General features: G+C 41.4%; 1 protein-coding gene across 8 annotated transcripts in view; it reads right to left on the bottom strand.

Annotated features, from left to right (window-relative positions):
- AMOTL1 (angiomotin like 1) overlaps positions 1–26,382 on the bottom strand; it is a 172,661-nt gene that overhangs the window by 46,748 nt on the left and 99,531 nt on the right. For all 8 annotated transcript variants that reach the window (XM_032295732.1, XM_032295736.1, XM_032295737.1 and 5 more), the window contains 2 exons: positions 9,936–10,227; positions 1,246–1,390 (listed from right to left, as the gene is read on the bottom strand). In XM_032295732.1, the coding sequence (XP_032151623.1) occupies positions 1,246–1,390; positions 9,936–10,227 (437 nt within the window). The remainder of the gene's footprint in view (positions 1–1,245; positions 1,391–9,935; positions 10,228–26,382) is intronic.

Genomic DNA, 26,382 nt, shown 5'->3' on the forward strand with positions numbered 1-26,382 from the left:
CAAACCCAGCCCTAGTCTAATCTTGATCATCGGCTGTATATTTTAGCCAGTGACAGCTCTCTGTATCTTAGAATCAAAGAAACGAAAATAAAAAAATACCGAAAAAAGTCAAAAGGACCTAATGCATTGAAGACTGTACACAGCAAGTTCTATGTTTCCTCAAACCACTTGGTAAATCTTAAATTATTCAATAAATAATCCAACTCAACAAGTATTCACTGGATGTAGATGACACTCAACCCAAAAGGGTTTATAGGAACAGAAAAGGTGGGATCTAGCTACTGGGTACGATCAGGATATTGAGTGTTTTGACACATGAAGCAACTTAAAATGGTTTGGCTGAAAGTGAAGTAACATTTATAGGTTAACTCATTGTGCACATTGGAGATTGCCAAAATCTAGCAGCAAGTGGCTCCTATCTTTGAGCAAGTTTATTGTCTATTTATTTCACAACTGTGGGAATTTTTTCGCCCAGAAGAACATATGTCTAGCTTTGTCTTCTGTACTACACCTAGCAAGACTTAAGTGCTGTCTTTTTGTTTTCTTTTAGACGGAGTCTCGCTCTGTTGCCCAGGCTGGGGTGCAGTGGTGCAATCTCGGCTCACTGCAACCTCCACCTCCCGGGTTCAAACAATTCTCTGCCTCAGCCTCCCAAGTAGCTGGGATGACAGGCGCCCGCCACCATGTCCAGCTGATTTTTTTTGTATTTTCAGTAGAGACAGGGTTTCACCATCTTGGCCAGGATGGTCTTGAACTCCTGACTTCGTGATTCACCCATCTAGGCCTCCCAAAGTGCTGGGATTACAGGCATGAGCCACCACGCCCAGCCTAAGTGCTGCCTTTCAAAGAGTGCTATCAAATGACAGCCTGATGTGGAAAGGGTTGTGCATCCAACGTTGATCTTTTCAAACATTCGGATTCTCATAGTCATGAATCACAGTTTAGTACTTTTAAAGCAAGAAGGGGCCACACACAGAATTGTTCCTTCAACAGACTCACGCATACAGGCTGTCACTTCCAAAGCTCAATGCTGCAATCTACAACCCGCAAGGCAGAAAATAACAATTCTGCTTTTTGAGCAACTCCTCCCTTCCCCAGATGGTTGAAATATACAAGATTATCCAACACACGTAGACTAGCATCTAGTCTACCTCTGCAAAGCACTGAGTGCAAAGCACTCTGGCCCTGAAGTCATGCTTTTAGCTACACAGTTAGTTTAGGTAGAAAGAACATGAATAAACATGCCTCGAAGGTCTCTGTTGAAATCGTGAAGTCTTCTAATCTCGCCTTCCAATTTGTTTCTCATCGCCTTGTCCAGTGACTCTCGCTTGGTGGTAGACTTGACCAGACTTTCATAGGCTTCTGAAATTCTCTGAAGTTCTTTTTCAAACTAAAAGAAAGAACTGGCATTAAAGTGGCACTTTTGACATTTATGCTGGTGTCTTGGTAAAAAGGAGTCTTAGACACTGCCAGTATAAAAGCTATATCTTCAGTGCAGCCTTTCTGCATCTTGTTTCACATGTACCAAATTGTATAATCGATCTCACTCCCCAAGCTGCTCTCTAAATACTACATTAGGATCCTGTAAATTATAGGTTTACATGTCTGGCCTAACGGTCTGATGTCACCTTGTAAAAATCCTTCTGTACCAATATTAGAAAGGGGTAAATCTAAACATAACTTAAATCTTTTACACTTTTAATGACAATTTATAGTTACTATGATTATTCCCAGTTGACAATGGGAAAATATTAAAGTACAAAAAAAAAATTAAAGAACTATAATTAGAACCCAAGTTTCCAGACTCCATGTACAGTGCTCTTTCCAGAGACAGTCCTATCTGTCCCCAAAGGAACATAAAATCCACTGGAGGAAAGGCTTCATTACCTAGTATTTTTAACTACTTTGTCTATGAAAGTAGCAATATGGTACAGTGGCTCATGCCTGTAATCCCAGCACTTTGGGAGGCTGAGGTGGGTGGATCACCTGAGGTTAGGAGTTTTAGACCAGCCTGGCCAACATGGTGATGGTGAAATCCCGTCTCTACTAAAATTACAAATATTAGCCAGGCATGGTGGTGGGCACCTGTAACCCAGCTACTTGGGAGGCTGATGTGGGAAGATCACTTGAACCTGGGAAGCAGAAGTTGCAGTGAGCAAGATTACTTCACTGCACTCCAGCCTGGGCAACAAAGTGAGATTCCATCTCAAATAAATAAATAAGAGGATTAATGGACATGTACCTAATCATAAACAAATGTATCACAGAAAACCTCTTTATATGTAGGTATAGATAGCCAAGAAATTAGAACCATTTTAAAAAATATTTCACTAGATCAAAACTAACTGGGGATGCCTTTAATCTATTACATATATACATTGATAACAAGTAGCTCTATTCAAACAGGAATTTGATATAATAGTGTGGTTTTGATGTAGAGATGAATAAATCCCATGTATTGTTATATAACATAAATGCAAGAGAAAGGGTAAAGACCAGGTGAGGGTGCCTGCAAACATGGATGGAGACTTGATGAGATGTTGCTAAGGTCAGAATCAAAGGCAAAGCTGACAGGGTTGAAAGCATTAGTGCCCTTCACTGGGCCCCAGGAGATCAGAACTATGATTTCAGTCCTTCCACAGGACAGCGATGGCATCAGGAGCCAGGGACCCTCTTTTCTGAGCCCCAATCGCCCAGATGAGAAAGTCCCTGCCGAGACTCCTATAAATAATACATATGCGAACAGATATTCATTGTTTGCTTACGTTAGGTATTTTTCCAGAAGCTGAGGATACAGAAATAAGGAAGGCAATTCCTGGCCTTTAGGAGCTAAGAGTCTTAAGTTGGCCTGTAAATATTTCAGAGAAATGGTAGTCCAGGGATGAGGGCAAGGTAGAAGTAGCAGAAGCTAGGGCCAAAAGGAAGGACTTTAAGTTATGAGCAGGGGAGGCTTAGTGGGGGTGAGAGGTACTGGGGAAAGAAGGTTATAATTCTGATCTCATTCGAGTTTTTACAGAGACAAAACTAATGATGAGGTTGGAGGGCGGGGGTTGGTGGGAGAAGAGGTAGAAGAGACATCCAGGTAAAAAACTAACGTAAATAGCTCAATGATGACAAGGGGCTGAACTATGACACTAAAAGGACAAATTCCAAAGACACTAATGAGTAGAATCAACAGGTTTTGGTGACTAGGTGCAGGCAATATGGAAGAAAGCAAGCAAAAACAACACAGATATTCACAGCTTAGAAGATGGGGTAATAAGACTTAACCAAGGTAAATGATTATAAGAGAAACAAGCTCACTAAAGAAAGAAAACTAGTCTGGGTTTGGAGATACCATGTTTGAGGAAGCAGCTGCACATATTAGCAAAGAGTTCTAGTTAGCAGGTGAACATACAGGTCTAAAAGCCAGGAGGGTGGCTGGAGTGTCCTCAGTGTATAGGTGACAGATGACATCAGAAAGCAGAGGCCAGTCAGGGAGAGAAACAGAAGATTAGAGGGCCAGAAAGGCATTCACGCCAAAGGAGAGGCTGGGCACCAGGAAAAGGACCGAAGCCAGTGGGGCCGTAGGAACCTAGAAGCCAAAAACTTAAAGGAGGAGAGATACTGTGGTCAGCACCACCAGAGGTTACAGAAGAGATGAGATATAGCTGAGAAGAGGCCGACGAGCAGGCTAGAGAGCACAGGGGCTTCTGCTTAGCATCAGCCAACTGGAGCTGAGCTGAGAAGATCAAGTCTCCTTTTGGTACCCCCTTATGTTCCCAAAGGCCTCCTTCTACCAGAGTTGGTACTTCTGTGGTCCACTCATTTTAACAAGGCCTTTCTGGTTCTTCCACAGATATCATGAACTGCTGGTAATGCAGCAGCACAGAGAACAGCATGCCCTGAATTGTGTTCATAGCCTTACCATGAATTATGATCCTGTCTTTAAATTTTATTTACAAAAGAGATGGCTCCCAGACATACTAACATTTCTTTGCTCTTATCTATAAAGGGTGGCCTTTGTTTTCAGACAGCTGGGCATGTCACAGGGATAGTCCACATCAACACCAAAGGCCATCACCAAGTCACCAGGGAAGCTGAGAGTATCACACTCTGAGGCATCCAGTGTGAGAGTGGTGTTCAGGCTTCCAGCCCAGGACAACTAGCGAGGCTTCCTTAACTACACCCACAGGGACCCTTCCCTTGGTCTGATTTTACAGTATTTTTTTGAATCTGTTGTATTTCTCTCACTGGAATTCTAATCTGCATCTGCATTTTGCATCTCTGATTTGACTACTAACTCCTTGAGGGTAGAATAGCTCTTACTGTCCTGGAATTATGCCTTGCCCATGACAAAACACTTACTTAATCTTTAAATGTATAACTCCTAAAGACAGACTTGGACACTGAATCATGCATTCTTTCCTTTCACTCGAAGAATTTCCCTCTGCATACTGTAAAAGGAAACTTCAGGATGCCTACCATGATGTAGTTTACTATCTTATATCTTAAAACAATCAAGACCTGACGTGGTTATGTGCTTAGAAGGGACCTAGAGAAAAAACAAAGGTCTTAGTTCAGAACAAGGTAATTCCTATGAGAACTGATAGCTGTAATGGTAGAGAAAGGTTAATCTCCTTCAGTGTGTGCTATCGATATGGTTTGTCCCCAGCAAAACTCATGTTGAAATTTGACTCCTGGTGTGGTGGCATTGGGAGGTGGGGTCTAGTGGGAAGTATTTGGGTCATGGGGGTGGGTCCCTTGTGAATGGCTTGGTGTCTTTCTTGCAGTAGTAAGACTAGATTGGTTTTTGCAGGTATGCATTACTTCTTATGAGAGCAGGTTATTATGAAGAAGGACATCCTCTTCAAGTTTTGCCTCTTCATACATGTCTGCTTCCGCCTTCTGCCATGTTGTGACACAGCATAAAAGCCTGTACTGGAAGCCAAAAAGATACCAGCATCATGCTTCTCAAACTTCCCAGCCCGCAGAAGCATGAGCTAAATAAATCGCTTCTCTTTATAAATTATCCAATCTCAGATATTCAGTTATAACAATACAAATGGGAATAAGAAAGTATGGTTACAGAAGCAGAGTTATGACTAAATGTAGGAAGTTAAATAGATGCAGGGTTTTGTTTTTTTTTTTTTGACAAGAGTCTCACTCCATCACCTAGGCTGGAATGCAGTGGTTCAATCCTGGCTCACTGCAAACTCTACCTCCCAGGTTCAAGTGATTTTAATGCCTCAGCTTCCTGAGCAGCTGGAATTACAGGCATGCACCACCATGCCTGGCAATTTTTTTTTTTAGTAGAGATGGGGTTTCACCATGTTGCGAGGCTGGTCTCGAACTCCTGACCTCAACTGATCTACCTGCCTTGGCCTCCCAAAGTGCTGGGATTATAGGCGTGAGCTACTGCACCCAGCCCAGATGCAGATTTTTGACTCAACATAAAGAAACATTTCCTAACTACATTTTCCAGAAGTGCGGTATACCCATTAGTGAGCTTCTCTTCTCTGGAAGCATTCAAGTAAAAGATGAATACCTCCTTTCAGAGACATGACACAAGAATTACTAAGGAATGGGAACTTGAAATAGACTCATTTTAGAATTTTAAGACTAGAGCTTTTTATTTCTGACCGTACACTCCTTCAGAGTAAAACCACACCTTCTTCTTTCTATTTCTCCATGTTCAGAACATCTTAAGCACCCTCTGACATTTGTTAAAGATACAGGGAAGGTTAGACAGGAGGGTTTGATACAAAAACTATCCAGATCAGCTCAGACTCTGAATATGGTGCAGGAAGGGAATCCCAGTTTACTTTGCCAGCTCTCATTCTCCTTTTCAGCCTAGATGTCAGGGAGCTCTTAGGCCAGACAGTAAGAATCCCTGCAATCACAGAAATACACTCAATGTCCCAGAGACAGAACTATAAGCAGAGCAGAAAGCCCTGCATGACTTCCACTGGCACTGTTGTAATAAGCAAATCAACAGAGAAGGCCCTGAGAAAATCTCAGCCACCTAAGCTCCAGATACTACTGGTTTTCTCCCTGAGCACCTTCACGTGTACCACTCAGGGATGCCCAGGACCAAAGAAAGGCCTGCTGTGCAAGCCACAGACTGCCCAATCAAAGCCACCTTTGTTTCACTCACAAAAGAGGATCTTCACTAAAGCAAGCCCCAGGTAACTGTCAATGCTTGGCCCTCTCCCATCAAATGCCCATCTATTCCCTGATGGCTTTCGAGGCCAACCCACTCAACAGCCTACAGTACAGCCCTGGTAGAAACTCCATCTGTTAATTAAGTTTCGGGGAAACTAGGAGGAAAAAGATGAAAAAAACATAACCAAAAGATAAGACTGAAAACAACAGCTCTTTCTGGGGATCCTCGACAATCATTCCAACATTAATAGTGATAATCACTACTTGTGCCTCTTTGGAAACAGGGTCTTCATATCTAGGCTAGGATTTTATAGTCTGTGAGTTTAATTGTTCTCTTCTGCTTTTCCTGGCACAGTATGCATCAGCTAAACTCTGCAATTAAAAATTCATCTATTTTTAGTTCTGCCCTTGCAATGCATCTCTGCAAGGGCCAAAGCATTCCCAATGCTGCAAGGAACTCAGATGGGAATGATACTGTAACACAGGGGACAGAAGTAGGTTGCAGGGGCATCCCAAAAGGCATGCACTGTTCCCCTATTGAATGAATTTTTTCCAGGTCCTTGGGATCTCACTCACCCAAGAATGAGTAGGAGACCCTGGTACCAGTGATATTTTTCAAGTAAATATTTGACCCAAAGAGCTTTGCAGAAAAGTGATTTGTTAGGCAGAAAGAGAGAAAGAGAAATAGAGAGAGAGTGAGCTCCCACCTGTCGTGGCAAGGAGTCCTGAGATGGAGTTCGCACAGGTAAGGGGCAGGGGGACTTTAAATCTAGGAGTTACTCCCACCTCATTCAAGTTCTTGTCCCATGAGAGGAGTTCTTTCAAAATTCCACTGCAGTGATTGATCTTTGACTTTGATATTGGATTGGCTGCCCTTTTCACCAGCTTTCTAAACAAAGGAAGTTTACCTAGGCAGTCTACCTTCCCACTCGTGGTAAAGTTAGACAAAGAACTCTAGGATCCTGGATGAGGGGGAGGTGAATAGAGGTATGGCACCAGGAAGTTGTTGCCTTTGAAACCACGACCCTGTGGACCTGGGAAGAGAAGTTAACATAGTCCTTCAATACTGTGGGCATAGCAGGGTCATATCCTACAACATCGTGCAGCAGGCCCACCCAAAACAGGGGTCACATCCATGCCAGAAGAACTGGCAGCTATCATCGCTGAGAAGCAAAGTTTTCAGCTCAACTGAACACCCTCTACCCAGATTAAGGCTCAGGCAGCTGCTAAGAATGCTGAGCGGCAAGGCTAGGGATGAGGGTAGATCGAGGACTAGGGTGACGTTAGGAATGCAACGTACAAAATGTTACGCCACAAAGTTCAAGCAACTCTTGTGTCTCTTGGTCCCCGTTGTCGAGAACAGCTATCCAACTTGTGATGAGTATGGCAAATATCTATCAAAATCTTAGGTTTTTAATTGATAATTCCATTTTTACATATGATAGATCGATGTAGTCCATAAGTCCTCATATAACATCATCGACAGGTTCTTGGAAACTGCAACTTTAAGTGAAATAACGCACAGCAGGCCTCCAAATAATGTCATTTTCTTCAACGTCATTTCACTGTGATGTTGATGAGGAAAAAACTGGTTTTGCCTAAAACTGTAGTTTCCAAGAACCTATCGATGATATTAAATGAGGACTTACTGTACTTGCAGAACAATTTATAACATTCAAGGGACTGAAAAAGCTTTGGGTTCGAGAAGGGACACTGCTTTTGATTAGTCTCTTCTTCCAGAAGTCATCAAAATCCTTTTGGCCACAACTTTTAAGAACCATTCTCTGTGAAGGGATATTGACACACTGGGAGGTTGAGCCATTTTAGTTTTCAAAATGGAAATGTACATCAAAATCAAGAAAGAGATATATTGTTATAGGTCAATATAAAGTACATGTTAATAAAAAGACAATGAAAAATAACAAGATCTCCAATTTTCTGCACCATTGTGTATCTCTTCAGAAACAGCCATGAGAAAAACTCCAGCATCAAACTCTGCCTTCAAGTGGGTCTGTATAGCTTCTTAATGTGTCCGCATTGGAGCTTCATTAGGAGAAGAAAGAAATGCTTGTTTCCCAAGAAGTGCTGAGTCAGCGCTTCCCGATTTTCAGCCCATACCAAAAAAGAAGCTGCACAAAAATGTCAGAGGCAAGACTGGACCTGTGCAGCATCTTATAGGCTGAGGGCCATGAGACAACATGCCTATTTCCCAACTTCTAAGGGTACAAGAAGGGGCAGGAGTGAGGCTGCAATCTTCAGGCGGCCCTTATTTGTTTCTGGCTCTCATTTTCCCCCTTCAATAAAGGCAGCCAGAGCTCCCTGAGACAAGTCTGGTCTTGACTCCAGGGAGCTCCAGACCTTTTGAGCAGAAGCTCTGCACAAACATGCTGGGACAGATTGTCTGTGAAGATATGCACCATCAAATCCACCGCTCGCTGATAGCCCTCAGGAAGCAAGTACAGCCTACTACTCTAAAACCCTTGACCAGCAAAATGACCAGCTTTACCTGTGAAATCAACACTAACTCATCAACACTAAATGGGCCAGCCGGTGCATTAATTGTCACACACAGCCAAAGTGGCAATGTTCTTGTAGGCAGGTGGGGTTTATACTCCTATACTTTAACTTTACAGAAGCCCTTTATTCCCAAGGGAAGAGCCTGGCACTTAGACTCTTAAAGGATCACCACTACTACTCATGCCTCCTCACTCCCGAAAAGGAAACTCGAGTGCTCTATGGTTGTCCTGCCCTAAAACATCCTATTACTGTTGCCCGCCCCCCTTGCATCCTACCTGCAGCACATCAGATGCTGACTTACAAGTCATCATGAAATCACTGCCCAGCAACAGCTTGTTCTTGTTGGATGTTCCCCTATTTACATGGCTCTCAGCATAAATCTTTAAGAATAATGGCTGCTATACATTTAAATATTCCAACAGTAACTACACAGGCTGGAATTACTCAGCATCTCCCCACCTGATAAGTCACAAGCATGCAGAAAGCACATAGTAACTCATACTCTTGACCCTCTCATGTTGAGGCAAGACTGCTTTATGCAGAGACCAGCTAATGAAATGAACATGACACACAAGGTTCCTGTCTGAGATTCCTATATTTAAAAGAAAATTTGGTATCTCTCACTTCATTTCCCTGTGGTTTTATTTATTTTTTATTTTTGAGACAGGGTTTCACTCTGTCACCCAGGCTGGAGTGCTGTGGAGCGATCTTGACTCACTGCAACCTCTGCTTCCCTAACTCATGTGATCCTCCCGAGTAGCTGGGACTACAAGGCATGGGCCACCATGCCTGGCTAACTTTTGTAATTTTTGTAGAGACAGGGTCTTGCCATGTTGCCCATGCTGGTCTCAAACTCCTGGGCTTAAGTGATCCACCTGCCTCAGCCTCATAAAGTGCTGGGATTACAGGTATGGGCCACCACTCCTGACCTCCTCTGTGTTATTTACTCTCTGTGTTCCCTCTTCTCCACTTGTACATGTGAGGAAATCCTACTTAGCCTCTGAGTCTCTGAGGGCCACATCTGCTGTTCCTACAGTAGATCCCTCATACTCTTACTGCAGGTATTAGCTTATGCAACTCTCTTCCCTTTCTGGAATGTAAGCTCCTCCAAGGCAGGAACTGAGTCATATTTATTTTTGTCTTCCAAAAGCCTTGCACAGGGTCTGGTACAAAAAGAAGTCTAGTGCAATGTTGGCAAGTCAGTCAGTGCCTCAACTCCCCATGACCAGGTAAAGAATTTTGTCTCCTACCCATTCCCCAGGGACGTCACGCACCTTGTGGAGCTTGTCAGCATTGTCGTAGTAACCCTGAAGTTCCTGGTGAAGCACCCGGTTCTCCTCTGTCAGTATCTCCACCATTTGCTGGGCTCGCTCCACAATTGCAAAGGCATCTGGGCCAAGCTGCTGGCTGGGGGAGGCGGCAGGTGGGGGCTGTGGAGTGCCCAGGGCCATCGGCGGTGGAAGCGGCAGGGAGACGGAGTGCAGCGGCCCGCTGACGGAGGAGGTCTGGGAGGACATGGGGCTGTGCTGCTGCATGGTTGACGGGAAAGGAAGTTGGCATGGGCGGCTGCAAGGCAAGGGAAGGTAGCAGTCAGAACCAGGGGAAATGGTGGGAGCAGGAAGGGAGGCCCAACAATACTGGCACTGTTGATAGCTTCCACGGTCAGAGGCCATCAATGCACTTCCCAGTGGGAGGTATTCACTGTGTCACCATCTCAATCAGCACTGTTCCGGCTATTGGGGAAAGAGCCACCAAGAGAGACCAGGTCCTTGCTCTCACACATTTACATTCTAGGGAGAGAGACAGGCAAGCCACCCAACAAGAAAGCCAGGTATCAAAATGTAACCAGTACTCTCCAAACAATAAGGTAGAGTGATGTGACAGGGAATGACCCCATGGCTATCTCCTACTCAGAGGGCAAAGAAGGAGTCTCTGAGTAGGAGTGGTTTGAGCTGAAGTCAGACTGAAAGACAAGTGGTTTAGACAGAGCCAGTAAAGAAGTGGAGGAAGGGAATATTCTGGGTAGGAAGTGTCAGCTAGCACAATGGTCTCCAGCCACTGGGCCACAGACCAGTACCCATCTGTGGCCTATTAGGGACTGAACCACACAGCAGGAGGTGAGTAGCAGGTGAGTGAGTGAAGTTTCATGTGTATTTACAGCCGCTCCCCATGGTTCACATTACCACCTAAGCTCTACCTTCTGTCAGCAGTGGCATTAGATTCTCATAGGAGCATGAAGTCTATTGTAAACTGTGCATGCAGGGGATCTCGGTTGTGTGTTCCTTATGAGACCCTGATAACCTGTCACTGTTTCCCATCAACCCCAGATGGGACCATCTAGTTGCAAGAAAACAAGTTCAGGGCTCCTACTGATTCTACATGATGGTGAGTTGCATAATTATTTCTTTATATATTACAATGCAATAATAATAGAGACAAAGTGCACAATAAATGTGACGCACTTGAATCATCCTAAAACGACCCCAAATTCCTCCATCATCTGTGGAAAAATTGTCTTCCACAAAATGGGTCCCTGGTACCAAAAAGGTTGCAGACATTGAGCTAGTGCACTGGGCCTGGGGCGGGAATTAGCATTGTCACAAGCAAGTAGTATCAGGCACTGCCAGCAAGTAGCAGTGCAACATAAGCCTACAGCAATGGGCAGGGGCCACAGCAGACTTCACCTTAGAGTGTACAGAGGCCAAGGGAGGAGCTGCCTCTCCTGTGGTATGCACAGAATGCAGCGCATGGTGGCAGGCACACACATGTGGAGCCAGTGAGGCCCAGGGGTGGTCTAGGTGTGACCTGAGGAGAGCTCAGAGTAGTGGCAGAAGAGAAACAGAGATTGGGATTTGTTTTGTATACATCACGGATGGGGAAAAGGGAAGTCGGGAAAATTAAAAATTACTCCTAGATTTTGGGCTCTACACAAATTGATAGGGGCACCATTTAATGAAATGGGAAGTCTTGGGGAGAAACTGATTTGTTTTGCTGAGGTAAGGGAGGTCTAGAGCTCAAGAGTCTAATTTTAGCCATGTTAAAATAAAACACATAAGGGTGTCCCTTCATGCTCAAATACCTGGTATTAGCTCCTATCTTTGAGAGCATGAATTTCCTTCCCCTGTCTCCATTCCTAACAATTCCATCCTAACTATTCAGTTAACCTGTTTCCTAAGAATCACTGTATTTTCTTTCAACCTAAGCCAAGGGCTGCTAACTGCATTTAGAAATAAAAAGGATATGAACCAAAAAGTATCTGAGACAGATCTCAATCAATTTAGAAAGTCTATTTTGCAAGGTTAAGAATGTGTCCATGGCCGGGCGCGGTGGCTCAAGCCTGTAATCCCAGCACTTTGGGAGGCCGAGGCGGGCGGATCACGTGGTCAAGAGATCGAGACCATCCTGGTCAACATGGTGAAACCCCGTCTCTACTAAAAATACAAAAAATTAGCTGGGCATGGTGGCACGTGCCTGTAATCCCAGCTACTCAGGAGGCTGAGGCAGGAGAATTGCCTGAACCTAGGAGGCGGAGGTTGCGGTGAGCCGAGATCGCGCCATTGCACTCCAGCCTGGGTAACAAGAGCGAAACTCCGTCTCAAAAAAAAAAAAAAAAAAAAAAAAAAGAATGTGTCCATGACACAACCTCAGAAGGTCGTGACCACATATGCCCAAAGTGGTTGGAGTACAGCTTGGTTTTATATACACACTTGAGGGAGACATGAGATGTCAGTCAATATGTGTTTTGGTTCGGTCTGGAAAGGCTGGACAACTATGAGTGGGAGAGGGGGCTTCTAGGTCATAGGTAGACAAAGAGACAATTAGTTGCATTATTTTGAGTCCCTGATTAACCTTTCACTGAATACACAATTTAGATATGAGAGGAGGGTAAAGAATAGTCACTTATGCCTTAGTCTGGCTTAGTGAAACAACAGGACAGAGTAAGCAATCACATATGCATTTGTCTCAGGTGAGCAGAGGGATGACTTTGAGTTGTGTCTGTCCATTGCCCACAAGGAATTTTCCTTATGGGCAAGTTGTGAGGGAGCTATGTAGCTTTTTTACCTGGGTAGCTATCTTATTTAAGAATAAAATGTGAGGTAGGTTTGCCTGATGCAGTTCCCAGCTTGACTTTTCCCTTTGGCTTAGTGATTTTGGGGTTCTAAGATTTATTTTGCTTTCTCATCCCCTTCCCTTTTCTTTTTCAAATCTTTCAGAAAAAGTATTTTTTAAGAAAATGATTGAGCCTCTAGTCTCAAGTTTTTTCTGATCTCTCATGACTAGGAAGGTTTATTCCTAGAAAGGTAGGTGCCAGGTTATTAGGAAAGATCATTTTTAGTAGGTTGTGAAATCTCATATCCTATGAAGAGAAAATAGGGAAGAAAGAAAATCCTGGAAAATTGACATAGACCATATTACTCTGAAGTCCATACATCAATAGGCGGTATCAAAGTGGCTTATGTATGCAAATAGGTTGCTATTATTTTCTTCTGAAGCTTAAGTTGTCTAGCTTCAGTTTGTAGGGCTTTAAGAAAGCACAGCTTCATTTTTAGGCTTTCCAAATCAAGAAAAAAATGGGGGCTATAAAATAGGACAGGAAAGAAAGGAAAGAAAGAAAGAAAGAGAGAGAGAGAGAGAGAGGGAAAGAGAAAAAGAGAGAAAGAGAGAAAGAAAGAAAGAAAGAAAGAAAGAACGAACAAGTAAAAACATTGCTTTGAAGACTTTTAGCCAGGAAAAGTTTTCGAATTCAGTCCAAACTATAGAAAATAATAAAAATTGGGCTGGGTGCGGTGGCTCATGCCTGTAATCCCAGCACTTTGGGAGGCCAAGGCGGTGGATCACCTAAGGTCAGGAGTTTGAGACTAGCCTGGCCAACATGGGGAAATACCATCTCTGCTAAAAATACAAAAATTTAGCTGGGTGTGGTGGTGTTCACCTGTTATCCCAGCTACTCCAGAGGCTGAGACAAGAGAATCACTTTAGCCTGGGAGGTGGAGGTTGCAGTGAGCTGAGGTTTTGCCATTGCACTCCAGCCTGGGTGACAAGAGCAAACTATGTCTCAAAAAAAAAGAAAAAAAGAAAAAAAGAATAATTTTAAAACATAAGACTAGAATAATAGGTGTAGTCTAGTTTATTTTGAAACATAAATTTGCACTCTCCATTTTTACTAAAGACAAATCATCACACAAATTTACATGTAAAATAAATGTTAGTTTTACTATACATGGCCTGAGCAAAAAAAAAAAAAAAAAAAAAACATTTGCCATATAGGCTCTTTTCTTTTAATTGGCTTTACTGGAACTTTATTCCATAAGAAATCTCAGATGACTGCAATGCTTTGAACCCAGCCTGTGCCTGCAAATACTTGTATTAATAAGGTGAATTCCTCACCTCAAGGTCCCAGGAAAACTTAGGGCTCCTGGGCATGTCAGAAAGTGACATTCTTTACTTACCGCAGGTCAGGAACCTGTACAGGGACTGTGCAGACAAGGTATAAGGCCAGCTTTCCCAAAGGGCTTTGTTTGGCTCTATGAGTCAACTTCAATTCTTTAAAACAATCTGTTTATATTTAAAAATATGCCATTCCAATGAAAGCCTACATAAAGACACTGGTAAAATAAACAGTGTCTCCAATTGCATCCTATTACAAAAGAAAATGATTCTTACTGAACTTAAGCAAATAATTATACTGCTATAAATCAAATATACTTGCAAATAGTTTTCAAATTCTGAGAAATCAGGTAGAGAGAAATATGCTTCAGATTTTGCTCACAGGAGTGTAGTTGACCCAATTGTTAAAAGCTGTAAACAGCTCAAAGAAAATGGGTTTTCAGGACTCAGAAACAAAAGAATTAGCAACATTTCAAACAAAATCATAAAAAGATTATTTCAGTCTTTCATTAGTCTATGTAATTAACTCATGTTCTGCTCTATGTTTATGAACACATTAGCTTTCTTACAAGTTTTTCCTCTATTCTAGTGTCGCAGTCTCCAAAGTTGTTAGAAACCTGCATTCGAAACACCTGTCAGAGTCCTATGGCTGATTATAAAAAACACCTTTTGAAAAGAATAAAAGTAAAACAACTAGATGAAAAAGTCATGGTTAGAGACACAAAAGACAAGGAAATTGGGTTACTTCTGTGGCATACAATTTTACACTAGAATCACCATTACTACTGATAATTCACTAAAACATATTAGAATCAGAGGAATCTCATACCATTCTGGAACATATACTAATAACACATGTATATAAATATAATCCAAAGAAGGCAAAACCCCATTTCATATTTGATACTACTTCCTGTATGATTTTATTACATCAAATAAGCTGAATATCTCTTTTTGACTTCAAGAGACCTAATGTCAAAGATTAATGAGGACTGAAGTTAAAATTTGATTTCAGAAAGTCTGTCAAATATAAAATGTTTAAAACACTTGATATCACAATATAGGATCACAAGTCATTGTAAAATAAGTCATTCATTTAGCCAAAGTGATAACAATTTCAAAAAGAAGCAAAAGCCTATATTCTTTGAGAGAGGAAATTTAACTTCCCAAACAATAAGCCCTAATAAAGATAGCATGAAGCCAATTAAATGTGTCTTTTAAAATTCTGTAAGCAAATTTATTAAATTTTAGTCATCTTGACCATAAGATATAATTTCCATAAACCTTTTTAAAATCTTTATAACCTTTTATTAAGGAGTGGATTAATGCTCCAAAAAAATCTTGTTCATCTGACACAGGGGCTCATATGCTGGTCTTGCATCAGTGTGCATTTGGTATTAATGGTAAATTTATAGAGAAACTGAACTAATTTTATCTCTCAGCATCAGCCCTTACAATCTCATGCCCACCTCTTGCACAATGGTCTCTGGGTCTTGAGGAGTTAGATAGTTTTAATTTCTGGCTCTGTGTCTCACAAACACAGTTTATTTTGGTTGGCATCTTCTACCGGATCTGAAGATGAAGTTTTAACTGCTGTCAGGATTTAAGACTGAGAAGAACTTGGCGTCCTGTTTAGACTCAGAGGTCAAAGCTCTGTATCTTAATGGCACAAGGACTTTAAAAGCAAAATACAGAAAGTTACACAGATGTGATAACTTTAATTAAAAAAATTTTTTTTAATTTCAGTTTTTTTCTAAGCAAACCAAAACTTAATAATAATGGCATAGGAATTATTTCAATAAAATATAAAATGTGTTTGTTAAGCCAGTTATCAAAAGGCAAAAGAAAAGACTTTCTGCAGTGCCATTTCTATTCCCTGTGGGAAATTAGCCAGGTGTGGTGGCACACACCTGTAGTCCCAGCTACTCGGGAGGCTGAGGCAGGAGAATTGCTTGAACCTGGAAGGTGGAGGCTGTAGTGAGCCGAGATCACGTCACTGCACTCCAGCCTGGGGAACAAAACAAGAATCCGAAAAAAAAGAAAAATTCCCTTTTTTTTTTCCTTTTGCTGGCCATCTTTTTTTTTTTCCCATTTTTTTTTTTTCAACTGTGGAAATTTAGCCAATTCAGAGGCCTAGTTCCCCATAATTTGGAACTTCCCTTTGGATTTAATCAAGTCCGGTAAAGCTGGTCAAACCCAACAGGAAAAAGACAGAAACAACACCAGAAACAAACCATCACCACCCACAACAAAAAAAAAGTTACACAAAACAAGCAATTACACAATTTATACAATTATTGAGCCCTTTGAAGGTAAGGAGAAATTAAAACCAGCTGGTTGTTAAATTTAGGCAAGGCAAACCCCAATTCAGCTACTAACTAGGAATGGGGCTTGGGCTAAAGACTGCTCTCTACCATCCAAGAAACAGGAAAAGAACTCTAACTTGCCTTCCCTGTTGGAAGCAAGCTAAAACTCCAGAAAGGGAGTTGCACTGCAAAATAAACTTAAGATCTCGATCAACGAGATTTAGGGAGATCAGGGGCCTCAGCAAATTGTCATATTGGTCAGAGCCATAAAGGTAGCTTAAGCTAATACAAAGCACCCATAGATTTGTCGAAGGTCAGGGGAACCACATTCAGAATCCCTTCACGGCTGCCAACTTGTGAACCCAAAAGAATCTGAGACAGATTTCAATCAATTTAGGAAGTTTATTTTGTCAAGCTTAAGAATGCACCCATGACACAGCCTCAGAAGGTCCTGACGACATTTGCCCAAGGTAGTTGGCGTACAGCTTGGTTTTGTACATTTTAGGGAGACACGAGAGGCCAATGAATGAAAGATGTATATTGGTTCGGTCCAGAAGGGCAGGACAACTTGAAGTTGGGGAGGGAGCTTCCAGGTTTATAGCTAGATAAGAGACAATCTGTTATATTATTTTGAGTCTCTCATTAGCTTTCAACTGAATACACAATTTACATGTGACAGGAGGCTAAAGGAATGGTCCCTTATGCTTTAGTCTAGCTTAGTGAAACAATAGGGCAGAGAAAGCAATCACATATGCATTTCTCAGGTGAGCAGAGGGATGATTTTGAGTTGTATTGGTCCTTTGCCCATGAGGAACTTCCTTGTGGGCAAATTGTGAGGAAGGTATATAGTTTTTGATTTTGTTAAAATCTTTGTAGTTATCTAATTTAAGAATAAAATAGGAGGCAGGTTTGTCTGATACAGTTCCCAGCTTGACTTTTCCCTTTGGCTTAGTGATTTTGGGGTCCTGAGATTTATTTGCCTTTCACAAAGCAAACAAAGTCTTGATGTGTAGTTCTTCAACCACAGCTGCCTCTCTTCTGCAGAGACTTGGGAACCTCATTTTCCTGTTGACTTCCTTAACCACTGGGTCACAATTTGGGAACTGGAGGTTAGATACTGAGCATTAGCATGAAACCCCAAATCATCCACATTCTGTATCAAAGCACCGAGTCAGTCCTCTGGAGAGGCAGCTGCTTCTAATCAGTAACAGTGACATGTGTGACATTCCATAACTTGTAGCCATCCCAGAGCTACCCCCATTCTTCCCAGGAGGTGATCCAGCCTTACATTTTCTTTTAAGTATATTTGCTGAAATGTCTGTGACCCTGTCAGCCTCTGTATCTCTCATTTTGTATTTCTCATAGCCAGGTTTCCTATGAATGCCAACTCCCAACAGCCGAATGTCGAGCTCTAGGAGAAAATGTGAAAAGGATCACCTCAGCCCTCCCTACATGGATAAGCAGACCTTCATAGAGATGGCCTCAGAGTAAGTCCAACAGATCCTAACAGAGTAACCTCAGGCCTTGCTTAGTAACTAAACTCAAGACACTCCATCTGGGTACAGGATGTATTTCTCAGCTGGATTTCCTTAGGCCTTCATTCTGGCAGCCCTTCCATTTCATGTTGAAATAACTAGGATCTAAGTTCCCCAGATAAGGTAAAGAACTGGGGAGCTCAATGCGATTCTTTATTCTGTAAGTGACTTCACTTGCAACCATCCGCAGTTTTCAGAAAGAAATGTTATCAGTGGGGACACCTAAACTATCCCTCCTCTCTCTCACTACACACCCATTGCATAACTTTCGGCCACTTCTTTAGGCACAAAGTGTTTCTGCATCTTGATGAATTTGTGCTCCTTCCATGCTGAAGCGTGTGTGAATATACACGTTGTCCCATGTGTGAATATACACGTTGTCCCGTGTGTACAGGTGAGAGTGCTTTTTTGATGCCAGCAAACGTCATCAGCGATGGTAACTAGTTACCTGAGTGACAATGCAGAAAACTGAGGTTTGCTAAGCTTAAGGGACAGAAAAGAATGGGCTTTTTTCAAAATGGGAAGTTTTCTATCAAACAGAGAGCAATGACCTCACAAATAACTCAGTTACACATTCATGCTAATAAATACCACATTACGATGGATGACGTGCAGGCAGGACAGAAATCTTACACTCACCTGTGGCCCAATCAGCCATCATTGTGTCCATGCTCTATACACTAACACACAGGCAACCTCGGGTAAGCAGGAGGGCTAGACGCCTGCCTCTGAGTTGTTTTCTCGAACTGGAAATTACATTCAACATTATTATCTGCTCTCAGGCTAATGTCTTGTCTACAAGGAGGATTCAACTAACATTTATTGAAGGTCTGTGCTATCTCCTAGGCACTACATTCCATCATCTTGCTTAACTCTCGCAGAAATGAGACAGGCACCACTGCCCATATTTTCATGAGAAAACCCAGGTTCAGGAGGTCAAACAACAGGTCCTTCTCCTTTCTCAAGGAACCAAACGAGTTTTGGAACACACAGGAAGTGACCGTTTTTCCCTCTGCCACCAAACGGACTAGTTATTTAAATACCTCTGACCACGGCTTAAAGAGCCTTTTCTCCCCAAGTCCACAGTTATATATGAAAAATTGAAAAAATACGAATTTAAAAGCTACGTGTAAGAGACAAAATATAGCCTCCTAGGTTGGTCTTCCATTGTCAGTGATCTAGGCTAAGCTTGTCCAGCGTGAGTCGCATGCAGCCCAGGACGCCTTTGAATGCAGCCCAACACAAACTTGTAAACTTTTAAAAAACATGATGAGATTTTTCTGTGACTTTTTTTTTTTAAAGCTTATCATCTGTCATAAGTGTTATGGAATTTTATGTGTGGCCCAAGACAATTCTTTTTCTTCCGGTGTGGCCCAGGGAAGCCAAAGATTGAATACCCCTGATCTGGGCCATGCTGTATACAGCCCAACTCCCAGAATTTGCACCCATCTCTTTCCTCTGAACTTACAACTCTGCCTGAGTCACCCTCCTGATAACCTACCACCACTGGCTTTTTGTCATGTTATTCGTTCTCTTGAATTTCTATTTAAAGTAACACTACTGAATATTTTACAAATGTGCATCTTTTCTCCCTAATCATTAGCATGCAAGTTTTCTAAAGACAGAGAATTATGACTTATATTGAGTTGGCACCCAATAAATTTTTGTCAATTGATTTAGTCCTGAAGTTTAAGTTAGATCATATTTGCTTGATGGGTTGTAAAAGAATAGATAAACCTTCAACACTGTATTAAGAAAGAGCTCTCTGGCATTTAGATTTTTTTCTGGATACTGCAGGTAGACTCTGGAATCATAAAGTTGCCAATATGATAACATAGGTTGGTGCCACTACCCTTCTTCTCATGAATTTAAGGTCACAGAAGGCAGCTCAAACTGGAGCGATGATATATTCGGATTGAGGAAACAAGGTCATCAGTAACATCTGATCAACCATCCATTTGCTCTTCTGCATACAACAAGCCTTCATAAATAAACTCAAGTTTTACATTATGCTTGCAAATAAATGTGCCTTGAATAAATAGCGCTTTCCATCATTGTGTCCTTTAATTCTCACACACTTGGGCATTTCACTGCTCTCATTCCATAGATAGTATTATCTTATTTTATAAGCATGAAAATTAAGGCTCAGAGGATTCACATGACAAACCACAGATCTCACAGTCTGTACACGGCAAATCATGGGCCTAGAGCCCAACATAGTCCCACTTTACCAGGGTGGGTACAGGAGTACACTGTTCCTTAATATGGAGTCTCTTTCCTTTGCCCTAGGATTGCCCTTCTTTAGCCATATAACCATGGACAAGTTTTAACCCCTTCTTCACTTTTAAATGGTGATAATAGTGCCTACTTCACCGAGTTACTGAGAGAATGAAATGACATGATGTGCTTAGTGTCTCCCTTTAGGAAAGCACTTAATAATGTTTAGCCTCTGTTATCCATATTGCTAAAGGATGATAGGAGAAAGGCAAGAAGCACCACCCTTGGATTCCCCACCCTCTTTGAAGACCATGAGCTAAGCATCCCAGTCCCTGGCTGTACAACCTCTCTGAGGAACCACGGCATGATCCAGCACCATGGAATGAGGTGTTGTCACAACCAGAGATCGGTTCAGGGCTAAGGTCGGTGCATGTCAGCACACACTCTCGGACACAGATTCTCATTCCTTTTAGTCCCACCCTGTCCAGACAGTGGCCACTAGCCACTAGGCTAGTCAGCACTTGAAATGCAGCTAGTCTAAACTGAGATGTGCTCTAAGTGTAAAACACACAACAGAATTTGAAGACTTAGGGCCAGGCATGGTGGCTCACTCCTGTAATCCCAACACTTTGGGAGGCCAAGGCAGGCAGATCAGTTGAGGTCAGTAGTTCCCGACCAGCCTGCCTAACATACTGAAACACTGTCTCTACTAAAAATACAAAAATTAGCCAGGCATAGAAGTGCACACCTGGAGTCCCAGCTACTTGGGAGGCTAACGCAGGAGAATCCCTTGAACTCTGGAGGTAGAGGTTGCAGTGAGCCAAGATTGAGCCACTGTACTCCAGCCTGGGTGACACAGTGAGACTCCATCTCAAAAAAATAAATAAATAAAAGAATTTGGAGAGTTAGTAGTTAAAAAAAAAACAAAAAAAACCTCACTTAAAGTTTTTAATCTTGATTACCTGTTAAATGATAGTATTTTGAATATAATGGGTTAACTAAATTTTTTTTAAATGTTTCTAAATGAGTTAACTAAACTATGTTTTAAAATTAATTTCATTTGTCTCTTTCAAACATCTTAAGGTGTCACTGCTAGAAAATGTTTAATGAGATATGTGGCTCACATTTTATTTCTATTGAACAGCAAGTGCTGCTCTAGACCATTGCGCATGTACCCCAGATGGCCTGGTTCTGGAAAGCCACTTCCAGATTTCAGTAAGCATCAGAGCAATTCATGAGACAGACTAGCTGTTCCCACTCTGTGGTCCCCAGATCCTCAAGCATGAAAGGTGATCAAGCCATACTCAACGTACTAAACTCTATGTTCATCTATAATTAGGCCATCAGGCTAATATGTAATAAAAAAAATGGCTTGTTTGACAAAAATTTTGCAAAACATGACAGGAAAAGAAAAAAAATCAATGGGTAACAGACAAAGGATGTAGTGAAGTAACTCACAAAGAGAAAATGCAAGCGGCTAAATATACATTTTCCAATTGCAAAATTAATAGAGATATTAAAACAAAAACATTTTTAAGTTTATCAGTATTAACAAATTTCTCAAGATATACTGCATATTAGGATTTTGCCTTTGTAAAAATAATGCAGAGAAAAAAGACTGGAGGAACTATTACAAAAGGAACGGCTGACTATCTGCAAGTGATGGGACTACTCTTCATACTTTTCTGTTCTTTCCACATTTTCTACAATGAACATGTATGGCTACTTAAAAAAACATTTTATTATCTAAATAATAGATGTACATTATAGAAAAATTAGAAAACATGGATAAACCAAAAACTCAGCATTGCTATTTTAATAATCAGAAAAAATGTAAACAAAATTACATTTAAAATGAGATTAAATAATATAGGGCTTCTTGGCTGTGAAAAGGCTCAAATTTGAATTCTGCTGACTCAGCAAAAATGCTTTGTTTATATGGAGCTTTGCAATTTATAGTATTTTCTTATAATTTTCTGATTCTCTAAGCAACATAGTGAACAGAGGGTTTAACAGTAGTATCTCTGGATAATAAGAGTGAAGTAATTTCTATTTTCTTTCTTTTGGGGGGTGGAATGGGAGTTATCTGTATTTCTAAATTTTGTACAATAAATGTTTTCTTTATCTAAGGAAGAAAATCAGTTATTATGGGAAAAAAACTCATAATTACTTTTGTACCAACCTAATAGTTTTAGGGAAAAATATAAGCTGTAACATTTTACAGATAAGGAAACTGAGGCTCCGAGAACTTATGCAATTCGCTACCAGAAGGAAGAGCCAGAACCCAAACCCCTTGAAATTTTTTTTCCAAACCCATGGAACTCCCCACCTGGACCCATCTGGTCATGCAGACACCTTAAATCTCATACTTTTTCAAATGAAGGCTCTCCTCTTGGGTAAACTAAGATCAAAATCATTGCTATGCAGCGTGGCTGTAGATAATCCTCCTGTTTAGAGAAGTCACTCATTTAATGCATTACAGCTGGAAGTGTTAGGTTTCCTGAGAAAATAACCTGAATGTGACACTAGCTTCTTGAAATACCCAGGCTGCAGAGCCATTTCTCAGGGGACACAGGGAATTTTACTTGGTTCATCCAGCCATAATTCAGCCTAAATACTGGAGAAACTTCTGAGTTCCCATGCTGGTATTCGAAACATACATTTAACAGGTGAAATTTAAATAAGGCTCCATGGCCTCATTTTCGTTAAGGGCAATGCATAGTTTTCAATCCAATGGCCCTGGGTCTGGCTTACCTTTTAGTCTCACAAAGCAATTCATTTTCATGATTGCATAAACTGCAAATCATAATTCCCCATTTTGGAAACATACACTTACTCCCAAAATTCTCCTCCCTCTCCAGCCATGTCCAACACAAAGTAAGACAGGACCACCAAACCTTCCTTCTTGTAATATGGCACATTCTAAACACAGAGCCCACTAGGAGTAAGGCCTGTGATTTAGCAAATATCTTCATGCTTGTTCATGTTTAGACTGGACTCGCTGCACTGCTGGGTTGACTAGGTTCCCTGAGGATAGGCATTATCTTTAATTTGCCAAATGTACTCTTGGGCTGCCCCCACTTTCCTTGTCTCTCCGCCCTGCACTGTCAGTGGGTATGTTCCCAGAGAATGTCAGTGCCTCTGACTCTATCCTCAATGAAACCAAATCAGGTTTTCTCATGGAAAATGCATAGTGCATTTTTTTTTTAAGGAAAATAGCGATTTGGGGAACAGGTCATACCACAGGTTCCCCCACTTAATGTAAGACAATGCAAAGCTCTTGGCCTTGATGAGAAAGAAGATGGTGGTGATGGCCATCCTTTGATAAGGCAAGAAGCCTGCTCTACAATAGGAAATCCACAGCTCCTCAGGTTTTGACATCATCTTCTATTTCCATCAACCTAAATAGGCTAGGAGGGCTGGGCCGAACACTACCATGTCATGCTTTTATAAAATATCTATCTACATACCAAAAAAATCAAATTAATATATTCATAGATGAACAAAATATTAATAAACAGTTACTACTCTTCCATGTGCTTCCAGGAAGCTAGTAAATCAAACCCCCTGTGCTGAACAGACATGACTGAGCCAACATAAAGGCCAAAAAGGCAATGCACAGGCTCAGGGAGTGGAAACAGAGCCTTAAGTGTTCTTTTCATTGACAGGATTCATTCTTAGTCTTTTTTCAAACTGATACTGCCTAAAACATATAAATTAGTCTTACATTAGTATTTATGAATTTCCATGATGGAAACATTCTAATAAAAATGTCTGAAGAAAACCCACAACCTTCCCCCTAGGAATAAAATCACCTCCAAATGAAAGCAAACCAAAAGACAAACAGATGCCCACACCCAGAGCTGCCAACCCCATTAAGTCTGGTCTGTGACAGTCTTCCCAGATATCTAAAGAAAAACAAGTATCCAGACAGCTTTCCTCCTAGAGTCTAGAATACTTGAGCAGAATTCTGGTCCTGTTGAAAAAAACAGAAGGTGGGCAGAGCACAGGCTGGACATCACCTGTGATATATTCTGTAAATCTGATTAGCAATTCACCAGATTTAGTGACCCCAAGTGAAAGCTTAAATCTGTGGCTCCACTGCAATGTACAGCGGTCAAGCCTTTACACTCATGGGAGACGCAGTGTGCAGCAAAGAAATCCAGGTTTGCACCTGTCTCCTGCACTTCCAAGCTGCTGGCCGTGACCAAGTTAGTTAGCCTCCCTCTCTAAGCCTGAGTTTTCATTATATGTAAAAGTTGTGAAATTAATAGTACCCACTCTTTTGAGTGTAAAGATTAAGGAAGGTAAATAACCCACACAAAGTGCCTGGCACACAGTAAGCATTTGGTGAAGGTTTCATCCTCCTGCTACCACTACACCACCACAACTGCTCCACTGTACCCACTAAGGGTGAAGAAGGAGTTCTAGAAAATGGAAAATTAGAGCAAGCATGAGAAAACAGACTTTAGTTTATGCTGAATCCATTAAAATATATGTATCTCATAAACAAGAAACATAAAAAGCCAATTTTTGAGACCAAATAAATCTAAACAGCAAAACATACTCCCCTCCTCCCAAAATTAACCTAGCTAGCTAGGACAAGTTCAAATAGGAAGTTAAGACTATTTGTGGGTGGGGTACAGTGATTCACACCTGTAATCCTAACACTTTAGGAGGCCAAGGTGAGTAGACTGCTTGAGCCCAGGAGGTCGAAGCCTTGCCAACATGGTGAAACCCCATCTCTACCAAAAAAATTACAAAAATTAGTTGGGCATGGTGACACATGCCTGTAGTCCCAGTTACCGGGGTGGCTAAGGTGGGAGGATCACTTGAGCCTGGAAGGCGGAGGTTGCAGTGAGCTGTGATTGTGCTACTGCACTCCAGCCTGAGTGACAGGCATCTCAAGACAACAAGAACAACACACTATTTGCCTATTAAATTATCAAAGATTTTGTAATTATAATGATATAATGACTAACATTTTTCAAAGTGAAGTAAAACAGGCATTGTAATATTTTTACAAAGTTATCTGGCATTAGAAGCTATTAAATGTTCATTATAATTTACCCAAAAATTTTATTTCTAAACAATGATTCCTAGGGAAGTAAGAAAAAACATAGATAATTTGGTATGCATGATGATGTTCGCTCTATTCTGGAGAAAATGTTATAAATGGTATACTTTATGAAATATTATGCAGCAATAAAAATGTTGGTTTTGAAAAAATAAAGGATTGTGGAAAAAAGCTTGTGATACAATGCTATCTTTAAAAGGCTGGAATACCAAACAATATAAATTATGATTATAATGTGAAAAAATTAATTTGTACAGGAAAAATGTTAGCAGGTGCCTTGGGAAAGTAGAATATTGTAAGTAATTTTTTAGCATCTCTAGTTCCCCAGTTTTTTGAAATACGGATAGATTTCTTTGGAAAACAAACATGCATATTGACTAATGTACTCCAATCTACTTTGATAAAAATCAGATCATCCCTTGGTATTCATTCATGCATTCATTTCCATTAACAAGGCAGATTGCATAAGCCAAGTCACTACTTCTAGAAGTGGTCTGTTTCTACAAAGAGTCAGAATTAATATCCAAATGCTTGCCTTTGCTGGGCCGGGGGTGGCAGTCATAATTCTCCACAGTAACAATCTCTCTAATTTCCATCTTGTCCTCATTCTTACCCATTTCCACTTTCAGGTTGAGGAAAAAGTGTAATGGAACAAGAGCAAACCAGAGCCTTGATCCCTAGCCAGCACATGTTCCTGCAGGCCCCTACTGCCTTAGTGCTCCCGTCCCCACCAGCCACAGTAGCTCGCCCACATGGGCCAAGGTGGCTCAAGTCAATGAGATCAAGGCCTTGGGCCTCTCCCAGGGGGTTCTCATGAAAGAAGTCTAACAGGCTTTACAATCACCCACCAGAAATCTCCATCTTTAGGGCATCAGAGTAGGTGAGAGAATTTGTAAGCTACAGTGAGTCAGGAGTGATCACAAAAAATACAAATTCTTATTCTTCTCATAAGTTCTATCACTTGTCTCTTTGGAGTTTTCTGCTTCTAGGCAAAAAGGAGTGAAGTCTCAACAATGTAATGGATTGGACCAAAGTACTGAATATTCATTACACACTGAGCCCACATCTACAGCACCAGCCAGGGAGATGGACTCCATGACGTACATCAGAGGCATCTCCTTCTAGTCCAGGGGTCTATGTGGTTGTATGTATGTACACAACAGCCTGCAGCTCCCTAAACCATCATGATCAATGACAA

The sequence above is a fragment of the Sapajus apella genome, unplaced genomic scaffold (genome assembly GCF_009761245.1).
Source record: "Sapajus apella isolate SASKATOON/1434 unplaced genomic scaffold, GSC_monkey_1.0 scaffold34, whole genome shotgun sequence".
Classification (NCBI taxonomy): domain Eukaryota; kingdom Metazoa; phylum Chordata; class Mammalia; order Primates; family Cebidae; genus Sapajus; species Sapajus apella.